This window comes from Miniopterus schreibersii (genome assembly GCF_964146895.1).
Source record: "Miniopterus schreibersii genome assembly, chromosome: 1".
In the NCBI taxonomy this organism is placed as follows: domain Eukaryota; kingdom Metazoa; phylum Chordata; class Mammalia; order Chiroptera; family Miniopteridae; genus Miniopterus; species Miniopterus schreibersii.
In genome coordinates this window covers 40,380,415-40,395,031 of record NC_138101.1, presented here as the reverse complement: position 1 = coordinate 40,395,031, position 14,617 = coordinate 40,380,415, and the positions used below count along the sequence as shown (strand labels likewise).

Below are 14,617 nucleotides of genomic sequence, written 5' to 3'. Positions count from 1 at the left end.
CAATACCTATGTTTGCTAAGGTTTTAATTTTTTGAACTCTCTTAGTGTTTTTGTTAAGTAACAAGCAGCTTTTTTATTTGGCTACTCTTGGAAGACAATTTTTTTTTTCCTGTAAACACATTTACAGTACCTTTTGGCTCAGCCAGCTTTTAATGAACAAAGAAGTTCACATTCTTTCATGAGAAAGGTGAATGAGTTTTGGTTTTGTTTTTGAAATATACTAAATGCTATTCAACCTTAAACTGCTTCCCTTGCATATGATATGCTATGTTGCAAGGACATTTTCAAGGAGATTTAATATCTCATAAATGTATGATTTTTTTATTAAAATAGCAGTGTCAGGGTTTTTACACTGAATATTTTACTATTACCTGACTTCCACAAGTCCAAGTAAATGTGTATAGAAAATTACTTAGGGATAGCTGAATGGTTATAGAAAATTCTTTCATGTCACAGAGTAACGCCCTATAATCCCAAGCTTCTAAAGCACCATGTGTTCTTAGCAAAATCCAGTTAAGTGAACTTCTGCTTCTGACCAAGATGGAATAACAGAGACTGAATTTACCCTCCTTTAAACAACCAGCAATGAACATATATTCTTATATGAAACCATCCTTTGCAAACACTGGATATCTGACATTGAAGAACAGTTATTCCTAGGAGAGGTGAGCCTCAGCACTAGCCCAGGTTTCTTCCTGGGGCGTTTCCAGTCTGAATCCCGGGGCAGAGATGAGAAGCCAGAGCTTCATCTCAGAGAAGAAGATGGCCAGAGTTCACAGGACTGAGCATGAGAGAAGAGAGAGGCAGAGCTCTGACGATCTGTGGAGGTTCCCCTCCAGTATTTAGCTGAGTCCTGATCAGCACATTCACGTGAGGAAACTATGCAAAGCTTGGAGAAGATTCACCTGGGAGGATTAGAGGTAACAGCGCCTGCAGCGTCATGGGGCTGGGAAGAGCTTGTGCCTCTAGGCGGCTGGGATAGCTCATGACTCACCAGCACTGGATAGAGCACACAGAGGGTCTTGCCTCACTCGGTGTGAGTAACGAGCCCTAGAAGAGCCTTGGTCTGATCCTGATTGATACATCTCGACAGCAAGATCTGAAAGGACCAAACTGTTTTCAAGTATTTTAACTGCAACCAAGAACAAAGCTCAAGAATATTTAGAGGAACACAGATACATCCAGCAGCCAAGGTAAAATTTGCCATGTCAGACATCTGATCAAAATTACCAAGTAAACAAAGAAGCAGGAAAATGCAACCCATACTGATGAGAAAAATCAGTCAAAATCAACCCAGAACTGGCTGAAATGTTAGAATGAGAAGCTAAAACATTAAAACAGCTATTGAAACTGTATATATTCCATATGGGTTTTAAAAATAAAAGGTGTAAAAATGCCCCCATTTTTTGGCTTCCATATGATCAGTACTATCTGGAAGAATGTATTATAGGTATAGGATAAAATGTAAATATAACTGTGTCTTTCCTCTGGCATATTTTATTCCTTAGACTAAGAATAGTTTTAGCAAAAACATGTTAGTGGAAATTCACTTTAAGAATGGCTGGCTCATCAGTTTTATTTGAATGAAAAAAATGCTGTTATTAAATTTAACTTGGATAGTGTCATTTGTGGGGTAAGAGTTTTGTCCTATACCTGACATTCTGCAAGATCTACACAATAAATGTGAATAAAAAGTTTACATGTATGTATAAGAAGTTTCCTTATGTCTCACACAAATATAACTAATATTCATGTGACTTATTCCGACCTTCTTTCAAGATCTGCCTATTATCTGCCTTCTTTTGAGCACCTTATCTAAACTTGCGCCCACCCCACGGTGTCACCCTTACTCATTCTGCTGTGCTCTTCTGGCCCTGCCTCATCATTGTTGTCACTGGGATTTTAGCTCCATGTCTGCTGTGTCCACTGCTATACTCCCAGTGATCAGAATGGTGCCGAGGCAAGTGGCCCCGTTCTTTAAATATTTATTGAAAAAAATACATGGTAAATGTTAATATTCATAGTTTGGCTATAATAACTTGTTAAAATTTTTATTAAATCATACAATAGGCCTTTGAGGAAAAATTTAGTGTGCTCAAGTAGTGTTTCTGGGGAAATCTGAGGTGAAATCTTTTACCCTTAACAAGGTAGCATATAAGAGGCAACTGGAAGAAGTAACTTGAGCTTTGGAACGACAGCTGTGCAATGGACGCCCACCTCCCCTCGCGCAGTCGAGCTGAGAAGACCCGAGCTGCCAGCAGCCTGAGGTCGCTGGAGCCAGCCTAGCGCGTCGCACGGGCCTCTTCCTCTAGCCTTCGATTCAGTAGAGCCCAGTGAGGAAGAGAGAGTGTGATGCAATCAAGAGGAGAAAGCTCACTGAAGTGCTAGATATGGGGCTCTCTTCTTGTTTGCGAATGATTTTCACACGGGCGTCTGATTCTGTTCTGGCCACTGAAACGTGTAGTTAAATGTACCAGAGGGATTCTAGGAAAGATTTTTATCTACTTCCAAGGAAGATATATTTGAAGATGAAATTTGTTGCTCCTGCTATGATGCTGGACTTGATGTAGCCGTTTGCAAATAAGCAGAGAAGCCAATCTGAAGACAAAGTTTATACACCAAGAACAGCAGGATATGGAAAGATGGGAAAAGCTAGGTACTTGATAATTTATTGCTTACGAACTGTTTAACCCAGGAATCACCCTACCTTTGGACCTCTTGTAAGGCAAACAAATATGTTTCCTGTTTGCTTAAAATACTTCAAGTGAAGTTTTCTTTACTTGCAGATAAAAATATTCTGACATCTAGGAGAGTCTTATTAAGAGTTAGAATTTTCTATATATTGGATATTGAGGTGACTTTTCTGTTTTGTTTGTTTAATGATCACAAGCCCAAAGCATAAAAGCATTATTTTTTTCACTTAAAAGGTGAGAATTTTTCTGTTAAAAAATGCCATATGTTATCCCTTAAAGTAGTTGGTGAAAACAAAAGCAACACATGTATCTTAGGACTTTTAGGGAAAAGAAATCATGGAAACTAATATTCATTCAGTGGTAATGTCCTTTATTATTTTTTTTAAACAGCGACAGTTACCTAATGAAACTTCAGAGTTGACATCATAAATTGGCCTCAGTATAGTTCTTTGAAGTATTATGGAATTTCCCAGTTGGTGAAGGATTCAGCTGCTTTTCACCAAAACATTTTATATCTTGGTAGAATGGTGGCTGCAAATATTTGGAGATGCTGTTACTGTATCTTTATAGGAACTGATAATAATAAATTTATTAAAAATCAGTGTAAAAATTACTATTGGGTAATACAGACAGGTCAACACAATTATTTAAGTTAACTGCACTCTGAATCTGATGTTATCATGTGACATTTGTTGGATTTTATGCCTATTTTTAGATATGATCCTAGGATCTCCACCTACTGTTGGAAAATCCAGCTTGTGGTATTCTGGTCCCTTGATTTCCCCCACTATCCTGTTCGTGAATAATGCATAATTTCTCCATAGACTCATTCTGTATTTTTTGTTACTGCAAAAGAGCATGATTCTCATTTTCTGAAGTAGATGCACTATAAAGAAAGCTGCATTGGAACATTTTGTGTAAAGTGAATCTTTATCATTCAGTTATTCACATGAAAATTAACTTGCATTCCCAAAGGCAGTAGAAGTGCTAATCTGGACAACAAGGTTAAGTATTTTCAGTGTCATATCTGTTAGGACTAGATTCGGTGACATAAAAAAAGAAACCTCAAACATGCCCAAAACACAACTGACATTCTATTCCTCATGTATAGCAAAGTCTGGCGCTAGGCAATCCAGGGTGGGGATGGTAGCTCCACAGTCCTCACGGGGTGAGATTGCTTCTTTACAGCTGCCCTGCCATACTCAGCACTTGCCTTGATTCCAGTGTCACCTCATGATGTCCTGACATCATGTCCATGTTTCCAGGCAGCAGGAAGAAATATTGAGCAAAGGGACAAGGAGGGGGTGCTCACCTACCAAGATGAGTCACCTTCCTTTGGGGAGCCTTCATGGAGGCCCTCCATACAACCAATTTAAATCACTGAGGTCTAAGTAAAACTTCTGCTCATATCTCATTGGCTTATTCTTAGTCCTGTGTGGTCCTCAGTCACAGGGAGACAGGGAACGACTTCTAGCTGGATTTATTGACACCTCAAATAAAACTGACGTTCTGCTCCTTAGGAAGGAGAGACTAGAATATGAGTTCAATGATTCTTTCACTACCTTTATCACAATATGCTTAAGATTACATTCCAACCCCAAATATATTTGTATCAGATTGAGAACTTGATCAAAACTTGGATGTTTCCAGTGTTATCTTTGTCTCCTGACATTTTTCAGACAATAGGAATTTTTTTCTGGGGTGCAGAATGATTTCATCAGCCCTACACTCTAAGTATAATTAGGCATATACACATGCCATATTCCACCCTGAAAATGTCTTAAGCCTCTGTGTTCATAAACAGCAAAACAAGTCATATTCTACTTTATGTTTGGTAAGTTCAAAATTCTGAGTTAACACTGAAAACTCTATATTTAACACTAAAATGACTATATTTATTGTGACTTGGTTACCTGTGTTCCCCAAAATATTTTATTTCAATAAAAAGAGGTTTTAGAGTAAAATTATTCTTTTTCTGAAAGATTATATACAGCAATTGGGAAGCTAGGGGGTACACAAAAGGATACAATCAAAATGTTTCCAAAATATTCTTATCAGTAACTTCTCAGGTAACTTTGAAAAACTTCCATTTTCCAAAAAGTTTGAAAAAAGAGAACTGACTCAAAGTACTAAGAGGGATTGCCTCTGATATTTCAGGAGAGCTCTGAGCATCACTTTTCTGGAGTGAAGCTTAGAATGGTAGCACCACTGTGCTTGTTGCAGCAATATACTTACTTATTGAAGATGCTCAGTTTGCGCTCATTCTGTTGCGTCAGTCACTTCCTGCCGCACAGCTCAGCCACCCCCATTCAGGTCGCCCTGCCGCACTTACTCAGCAGGAGGCCAACAGGGTGCCTGACAGATCCACAGTTTGCCATACCCAGCACAAAACGTCACGGCTTTCACCTCTAGAACTTGCCTGCTATGTCCGTGTGGTTCCTCTCAGTCCTCTTAGCAGTCAACAGATCGGATGGGGGGGTTGGACATGATCAGAATGATATTGCCCTTTAATGTTCCTATTCCTGTATCTTATGGGCGCACGGAGATGATGGAGAATTGGACAGAGACATCTGCAGTTTTGTCAAAGTTTGTCAGCTCTTAAACTCTGAAGCTTTATAGAGGTGTGAACTATTACTAAAGGTCACGTTTTAGTACCCTGATTAGATCTGCTTAAACTAGCAATTGTGAAATGACTCAAGCTACATAATTTTTACTACTAGATAAAACTCAGCTACATTCTGAATATAAATCCAGTACAACTGTGGTTCCCAGGGTTCTACCTGGGAGTAGGTTTTTGTCTTCTCAGGGTCTACCACATATGTGGGTAACTCAATAAGTGTGCATCCTGTTCTTTCTAAAGTTACCAGCAGTTCAGACTCTCCACTAATTCAAGATTTTTTGTTCTGATCTCTGTTTTAAAAGAAATATAACTCTTTGATTTGCAATATACAAAATAGAATGTAGGAAGCTTTAAAAAATGATGTGTTCTCTTAATGGGGAACTGTCATCACATCATCTTTACTGTTGTAGTAGCTGCAAATAGTATTTGTTAAGCACTTACATCTAGGCAGTGTAGGCAGTGTTTCTGAGGATCATTCATCATATCATCACAGCAAGTCCGCGAAGTGTTACAGATGAAGAAACGGAAGCTCAGAGATGTAAGGCATCTGAAATAAAATCACACTGCTAGGATGTGACACTCCCAGGATTTAAAGCAGGTATGTCTGCTTAAAAGCCCATCCTACTAATCATTTTACCATGATATTATAAAGTAGGCATACTGAGAAAATTTTGTGAGGAAGATATTTCACAGCCTCAGAGCTGTCTGTAACTAGTAGAGATGTATATAGATAATAAGTGCCAGAAGTTATTTCACTGTTTTCCTTTGAACTGTTTGGCAATGCCCACTTTAGGAATCATAAAAGAGAACATTGCACAGCACGGGGGAAGTAGGGACAGAAGTATTCTTGATTAAATAAAGACAAGATTGAAAGAAATAGGCTTCCTTCTTCCTTCCTAGGTTCCAGGCAATGAAAAAAAAGATTCTCTTCTCTTTCCAGAAAACTACCTATTTAAGGAGAGATAGAAAGGCCCAACCAAAGGTGTGTGAGAGGAGAAGGAACTGTCTCTCTGAAATAAGTATTCAGCCTCCTTCATTCATGCATCGGACTTAATGATATGATGACATTGCTGGTATATTTCCATTGGATGTGGTCGCCAACAGTTCGGCCAAAAAAGAACCATTTTTAGAACTGGGAGCTGGTGTATGAATTTTCTATTTGTACGCTGGCTATCACAACCGTTCACATTCTCTAGTGTGTGAGAAGACTTGAGGTTGAATAGTAAAGCTGTTTGCAGGTGTAGTCTCTTGCCTTCGATGCGGGCTTACAAGTCTTAAAAACAACTTTTGAGGAAAGCTGTCCGTTTGATGTGGATGGCGGTGAGAGTTATTTATGTGTTGTGGAGCCAGCGTGATTCCCTGAGAGGAGAAAATTCCCAGCTAATGATCTAGCAGTTGAGCTTCGGTCAAAGTGAATTACAGTATAGCTTTCAAACCTGAGTAGTTACATTCAGAGCTATGGTCATACTCGTAGGGGAGGGTGCTGGTGTTTCTGTTTCTTTTTTTTAGTGGAAAGGGTGTGAGTGGGATCTGTACTTTCACTATTTCTAATCCCATGTGGCTGTGGCTTGGTCATCAATCTTTCTGGCCAAGAGACACCTTTGTTTACCCCTCAACTTGACTGAAACCACAAAGGTGGAGAGGAAAATGCCTATTCATTAATGTTAGACACTAATTCAAATAACTTACAGGCCCCAGCACAGCATTAAATAAACCTTCATATATAACATGAGTCAGACATGGTTCTGTCAAGCATGTTTTTAGATATGTGGTTGTTTTTTAGACATCAAGGCAGTGTGTAAAATATTTTTTTTCCAGATTTTATATATTTGAAATGGAAAGCAATATGCTTTCAGTTTTATACCAGCAATTTTGAATAGCTTTTATTTTAGTATCCAAATGATAGATTTTATTTTTCAATCCACTAAAACCATTTTCTTTGCTGAAAACATGGTAATCAGAAGGCAGATAATCTAGATAATTATAACCTAAGGATGCCTCCATCACTTTCTCCAGACAGATGGATAGATGATAGGCAGATGTATGTAAGTATAACTGTATGTATATATGCCTCTGTGTGTGTGTGTTTGCATGTGTATTTCCATTTGGAAAGTAAAATTTTTAAATTCCTTCAACTAAAAATAAAATAAAAATCATTTATACTATTTTCCTTTAGCGATAGGTAATTATCTGACTTTCTTACTTTAGCATCTCATAGATTCAGCTATATAGCAATTGAAATGACCTACTCTTCAAATCTATTCAAATAATGGCCAGTACAAGTGTGTGGGCCTGTAGTGTTAACTGGATGTTAGTGGATGTACCTTGTATGTCCACTTCTTCCCTTGCAGCATTCACTAGAGAAGCATATTCAGAAGAAATAACCTAATTTGTAGTGACTGATACTTACACCACTAAATGCTGTTGTGTTGCTACGCTATCATTGCATTTTTAAGTTAAGGCTGCTGGGAAAAGGAGCGATTTAAATGTATGAGATACAAATTTTACACTCTGTGATTATAGTTACTTAAATTAATCTCTGTAAACTTAACAGCACATGATTTTTTATTTATAATCTTAATTTATTTAGTAACTACATGGCCAGCACATGTTCTGTGCCCCACTTTCTTTGCTCTGCCCTGGGGATACAGCTAGAGGAAGACCAAGCTGCTCTTATCCTCGTGGAACATTCAGGCCGGCACTGGCAGTGTTGCTGTGTGTACAGTAGTATCACTTCACCCTTAGTGTCGATGTTCTGTGTTGACTTTATAGGACGTTCATCTGATCATGCGCATGTACATATTACTTACAGAATAAACTGAAAATCAGTGTCTTGGTGATTATGAATTACGACGATGGGGCCCCCGAAGATCCTTTCCTTGTAAGAAGTTATTAAAAGGCCTCTTGGGGAAGCTGAAGTGCCTGAGCTTTTTTTGCTTCTTTACAGAGTCAGATCTGGAAGGCCTCGATGATCTAGGTACTGTTTACCGCAGCATTGACCGGCAGCTGAACGAAACAATTAGGCGTCGCAGACATGCGGGAGAAAACGACTACAACATCGAGGTGCTGCTGGGAGTGGATGACTCTGTGGTCCGTTTCCATGGCAAAGAGCATGTCCAAAACTACCTCCTCACCCTGATGAACATTGTGAGTAGTGACTCCTTTATGAGGTATTCTTTATCTTTTAATTCACTTCTGTTTTGTTAGTGTCTTCTGAAAACCTGGGCGAGCCCGTCCATGACGGTGCCCCACACCCAAAACGTTTACATTCTGCATTAAATGCAAACACTGATTCATGCGTTTAGCACACAAGGGTGCAAAAATAAAGGAAGCATGAAGCACACATTTCTTTTGGCGATCAACTAGTTTTCCGTTGTGATCAAGGGGAAGTCATAAATTTACAAAGTCATAATGCCATGGAACTATGACATGAGTTATGTGTTTCATTTTGTTCTGGGAGTAATCAGTACTCTCAGGACTAGTGTGCCTGCCCCGATGTGGACCGCAAAGGATTAAAAAGTTCTTTTAGCATCGTTTTGAATACTGAGATGATAAAGAATGTCTTAAGCCTGATAACTCTGTCTAGATGCTTGTTGGTAGAGCTTTTGAATGAGTGATATTTTTCAAGATTATAGGCTGAAGGCAATATATTTACAAAGCACAGTCAACTCTTGGCGCCGTGCTGCAGTGCAGTCATAAAGGGCTCTTTAAATTTGTTCTTTATTTCTTCTTTATGAGCCTTAATCATATCCAGAAGAAAGTCAACATCCTCAAACTGGTGGGCTTTTTTCCCTTGTGAATTGGCAGAAAATAATTGAGGAGATATAATATATAAATCACCTACTTCTAAAAGATCATTGAGCTAGTAGTGCAATCTATTTTATATGATTTATTTTTTAGAATTATGAAATAAATATATGTTATATTGATCTATCAAATATATTACCCAAGCCAACTGTTTCTCTCTTTTAGCTTTTGACTACAAATGTAATCTCTTTGGACATCTATGTTGTTTACTTTCTTTTTTCCATGCTTATGATTAAATTCCAAATAATGATACTGGAGAGAAAACTTGTTCAGAAAATCCAGGTTCTATTTAATTTTAACTCAGGTTAAAATTAAATGTAATCAAGAAAAACACTTAGTATACAATATATATCAAGAGTAATGTTAAATAATTTTTGTCTTCTGCTATTTTAAATTAGCCATGCTGATCGGCCACCTTTTGGCAAAAATGTATTTCAGATATTTCGGGACCATACTGCCTAATGATAGTGGGGACTGTACTTGAGAATGGGGTAAAGCTCTGTGGGTGAGGTGCATGCAAATCAAGGGTTTGGGACACAGGAAAGGCAGTTCACTAGGTTAGTGCTGTTCTCTCAGGTTCAAGGGTCGAGAGAATGTCTCCACAGGCCCCTAGAGATTTTGTATGACTCCTAAGAGGGGAGGGACACCCTCTACCCATCCCTCAGCTCCTTCGTGAATCAGTGAATATGCAAATAGTAACCTCTCTTGTATATTCTTTTATTTTTAATTCTTTTTTGTAGATTCTGAAATTTCTCCAGGCCTTACATATAAAGAAGAGATAGACACATATGAATATATTCTAAAAATAGCATGATTATTACTCATTCTTAGATTGCTCATTCTTGACAAACTTTTTATATTTAATAAATATTAAATAAGAGAAATGTGATATATGTTAAGCCTTGGTTGGAAATCTCATATCTTGTTATATTAAGAAATGTTTCGTTTTTCCCCTTTTTGACATGGCTGAACTGTGAGGAAAGTGGTTCTCAGCTACGGGGCACATCTCATTCTACACATACTGATCCCTGCCGACTACGGGCAAGGCCTATTTCGGCATAGGGCATGTCCCAGTGTGCACAATAGAAAACTCTCTGCCTTCGTATAGCTTGGTAGAGGACACAGGTAATAGTCAAAAGAAGAAATAAATATGTAATTGTATGTAGTAATAATTGCCAAGAAGGAAAAAAAATAAGAGTAAAGGGCTATTGTGCAGGAGAGAGGAGGTTAGGAAAAGCTTCAGTGAGATACTATGTGGGCAGAGAGAGAAATTCTATAAGGAAGAGAGTCAGGCAAAGGGCTGGGTAAGGAGTGATCCAGCCTGAAGGACCATAAACTGCAGAGGCTCTGAGTCAAGAAGGGCTACGGAATCAGGAGTGTTGTTTACGGAGCCCAATGGGTAATTTTGATGAATACCCTTAGTTAAAAAATCACCAGTGGAATAATAAAGGACAAGAACAGAGAAGAGAGAATGGGGGGAAATCTTTGAAAATAAAGAAATAGAAATGCAATTTCTTAGAGTGGAAAATATAAATACTTGGCCTATCCTGGACATTTCCCAACAATTTTTCTTTGTATCTTGATACTCACACTCTGTTGGCAGAAATGTGTTAGTGTGTCAGCTACTGTGAAGCTAACTTACTGAGCTCGGAGCATTCTAGGCAGGTAACGGTTTTTCCCCAGACTTTTTTTTTGAAGTTTTTTTTACTTGGTCATTACTACCTCATGGGCTTTAGTGTCCTTAGAGTGATTCTTTCCTTTGAGATATGTATTAGCTGCTACAGGGGAAAATATGGGCCTTGCTGAGAGGAAAAGCAATGAAATGTAAAGGGGAGGTGCCAGTTCTTACTCTCTTTTGATCTGTGATGGGAAAGATCAATGGCTCCTGGCAATATTATGAAAGTAAAAGGAGAAATACCCTGAGGAGTTTTCAAATAGTCTTGAGTTATAAGGATAAAGGTGGAGGGTCACTTAATGATCAGAACAAAAGAAAGTAGAATTTCAAAGGATTATTCCATCACATGATATTTTCAGCTTTGAAGTCTAATGTCCTATAATGCAAGTGGGATCCATGAAGTTCCTTCTCAAGAAACCGGTTAGTGTGATTTACTACAATAGAAGTCTTTGTTTTCTAATTGCCTTTTCAGCCATTTGCTCTCTTGGCCACAGGTAAGTCAGGTAAAAGTTACCACTGATATGCCTGACATTGGATCATACCTTAGAATTTAAGAAGAAACATTAGAGGTGATCCTCTATAACATTCTCCTTTCCAAAGACAGAGGGATTGAAGATTAATGTTAGGTGACTTACCTGCTGTCAGGTACTTAGTTAATGCAAAGCCAGACTGATTTTCTCTCTGATCCTCATTTTAACTCCACTTCACTGTAACATCTGTGTTAATTAATAGTCATCAGTACATTAGAGTGATTTGGAGGAAGAGGCTCTGTTACACGCTATGCTATGAACATAGACAACATAGTATTTATGTGCCAGAATTAGGGGATAGACCACATTCTGTCTGGCTCCAAACTCCTTGTGGTTTACACTACCCCTCCCTGCCTCAGCAAACTCTCTTAATTTCCCCAATGTGGATTGAACAGACCAAGTCACAGAGACAGGTTGGAGTAAGCACAAGTCAATTCAGCCACCCCTTCTATAAACATGCACCCCCTCCCTGGAAAATCCTGGGCCCGTCATTCTAGAAGAGAGTCCCCACATCACAGGTTACATTAACATCACACAGCATCCACAGTGTTGCTGCCTCAGAAAAAAAATTAAAAACCTCTTTGATTTTACTGAAGCATCTCAGTTTCCTCTTTGCCCTTTGATTCTGCAGCCCCAAATTCCTTTCCTGACATTCACCCATTTTTCCTTTTTTATGCTACAAATAATCAGACTGACCTTATGCTTCCCAGATTTATCCCACCCTTTATTTCTCCCTGGGTCCTAACACACAGACAAGCTTTTTAGCTTGCTGAGGAAATCATTTTTCTCATTCTTGAAAAAAGGGGATCAGTTCTACCTGAGCTTTGGGTATATCTCTACTGCTCCAAAGGCCCAAAGAGTTCGTAAGGCTTTGTAGCTGAATTGCCTATTCTTGCTCCACCCAAAGCTCCTTGGATGCTTAAAGGAGGTAAAAGCATAATTAACATGAAAGAACAGACTCATGTTTATTGAAAACAATCATCTAACCATTATAATGGGCCCAAACTACCCAAATGGAAACATTTGCGGAAGCTTTCACAGGTGATTGCTTCGGTGCAGCTGATTTGGGTGGATGCTGAGCTGCTGGGTGTGAGGTGGACAGGAAGGGGTGGGTTTAAGAGACATCTGCTGGGCTTGGTAATACATGGCCCGCGATACCTGAAGGGAAGGAACAAGTCGGGGATGATTTAATCTTTAGGGAGAAGACCGGCACACTTTGAGATATTTTGGTGTATTTCCAAATGGATAGATGTTACTGGAGTTGAACAGATGGCTGCGGAGCACGAGAGGTGAATCAGTTAGATACGGAAACATTTGGAACCCATCAGCCTATAGGTGGTGGTTGAAGAAACAGCAGCGGGTGAAAGCTTGCAGGGAAGGTATGTGAGAAGATACGGGGTCAGAAACGACGAGACACGGCCCTGGCCAGTTTGGCTCAGTGGTTGGAATGTCAGCCTGTGGACTGAAGGGTCCCGGGTTTGATTCGGCCAAGGGCAGGTGCCTGGGTTGCAGGCTCGATCCCTGGCTCCAGGCGGGGCAACCAATCGATGTGTCTCTCTCACATCCATGTCTCTCTCTGTCCCCCTCCCTTCCACTCTCTCTGAAGAGCAAAGGAAAAAAATATCCTTGGGTGAGGATTTTAAAAACAATGAGACACTGACATGTGGGCCAGGCAGAAAACATAAGCTAATACTGCTAAAAAATAATAATAATAAATCCAGTAATACTACTGAAGAACATAGGGTAAACAGTATTAAATACTGCCAAATTGTAGGCAGGTTACTTTTGTATGATGAAGGAAAATTGAGAATATTAATAAAAGAGGAAAAGAAGCACCAAGAAAGGGAGAGATGGAATAAGGGACATAGAGTTGAGATTTCGGAGCAAGTGTCTTTAGGGAAGCTGGAAGGAGCCTTAGCAGAAGGCAGAGACTTAGCACTTTCGCTGCGACAGAAAGAAAACTACAGTGAGGGAGTGGCCAAGAACAGGGACTGGCGTCGTAGACTTGCTGGAATTCGGGCCGTGCCCCTTGTTTGGGGGAACGCCAGGAACTTCCCTGCTCTTGGTCTGTTTCTGAAGTGGGATCGGGGTTTCTGTAGGGCTCCGGGCTTTCGCAGGTGGGCCGGGATGTGCGCTCGCTCCTCCCTCGGCCTCCCGGGCTCCACAGACAGGCCCTGCGGCAATTCCTGCCCACGGGTCTCCGGCCGCCCAGCCGCAGGTGCCCCCTTCCTCAGCCTCCCGTCCTCTCTCCACGCAGACCTCTTTTCCCCTTGGCCCCCATTTCATTTTGTGACTGCAGGCCTTTGCAGGGTCATTTTTCCCCTGCTTGTAGCCTGTTTCCCCTATTAGAACATATTCGCGATATGGACGGACTCAAACATTTCCTGTTCTGTTCCCCTCCCTCAGGACAACTGTGTCCATGGCACCTGCTCAGTAAAGATTGGATAAGATTATTCATAAAAATTAGTCTGAGATTGGGAGGGAGAAGAACGGGCAGGTTGGGAGCAATCTGCCTACTTTGAGCAAGGGCGCTGGAGACTCTGGGGCTGAGTGGAAGGAAGTGCGTCTGAGACTTAGCTCCATGAGGCACAGTGGGGGACGGGATTCCTGTCTGCTTCAGAGGCCTCTCCTTAGTCCTACAGCCAGAATGGCTGAGGCTCTCTTATTACTTGCTTGCCTTCAGGTAACCAAGTCTTTTTCTAAAGTATTATATACATGTACCATTTATTTGTTTCTGTGTGAATAATGCTAATAGTGGCTAACAGTTTTTTATTTTCTATTTGCAAGGGCCAGGCACCATTAAGCACTATCCATACATGAGCTCATTTATTCCTGTCAAACGATCTTATAAGGGCAGTACTATAATTATCCCATTTTACAGATGAGAAAACTGAGGCATAGAACCAAGTAGCATTTCCAAGGTCACATAGCTAAGATCACACCCAGGCAGTGTGGCGGCAGAGCCCCTGCTCCTAACCACTAAGCTATACCCCCTCTAAGACCTAATCCGCTCATCTGCAAGAAAAATGAATGCTGCTTCGGTGAAGCCAGACAAAGCTGTTCATCAGCTAGTCAGACAAAGCAGGTCAGACTGTCCTGCCAGGGAAATGTCCTGGGAGAAATTGTCCTGTCCGGGAACAAACCTGGAAGGAATTTTCTTTTCTAGGAAAGGGATACTTGATTCGATTTTACCTTTTCCCTCCCCTCACGTCATTGGCAACCCCTTCCAATTTAAGGTCACCTGAAGAATTAATGTTCTGCTTGCCCCGTCTTTCAGGTGATTTGACGAAGA

At 40.2% G+C, this 14,617-nt stretch overlaps 1 protein-coding gene across 3 annotated transcripts in view; it reads left to right on the top strand.

Moving 5' to 3' along the window:
* ADAMTS3 (ADAM metallopeptidase with thrombospondin type 1 motif 3) overlaps positions 1 to 14,617 on the top strand; it is a 213,835-nt gene that overhangs the window by 165,290 nt on the left and 33,928 nt on the right. For all 3 annotated transcript variants that reach the window (XM_081148290.1, XM_081148292.1, XM_081148291.1), the window contains one exon: positions 8,261 to 8,460. In XM_081148290.1, the coding sequence (XP_081004416.1) occupies positions 8,261 to 8,460 (200 nt within the window). The remainder of the gene's footprint in view (positions 1 to 8,260; positions 8,461 to 14,617) is intronic.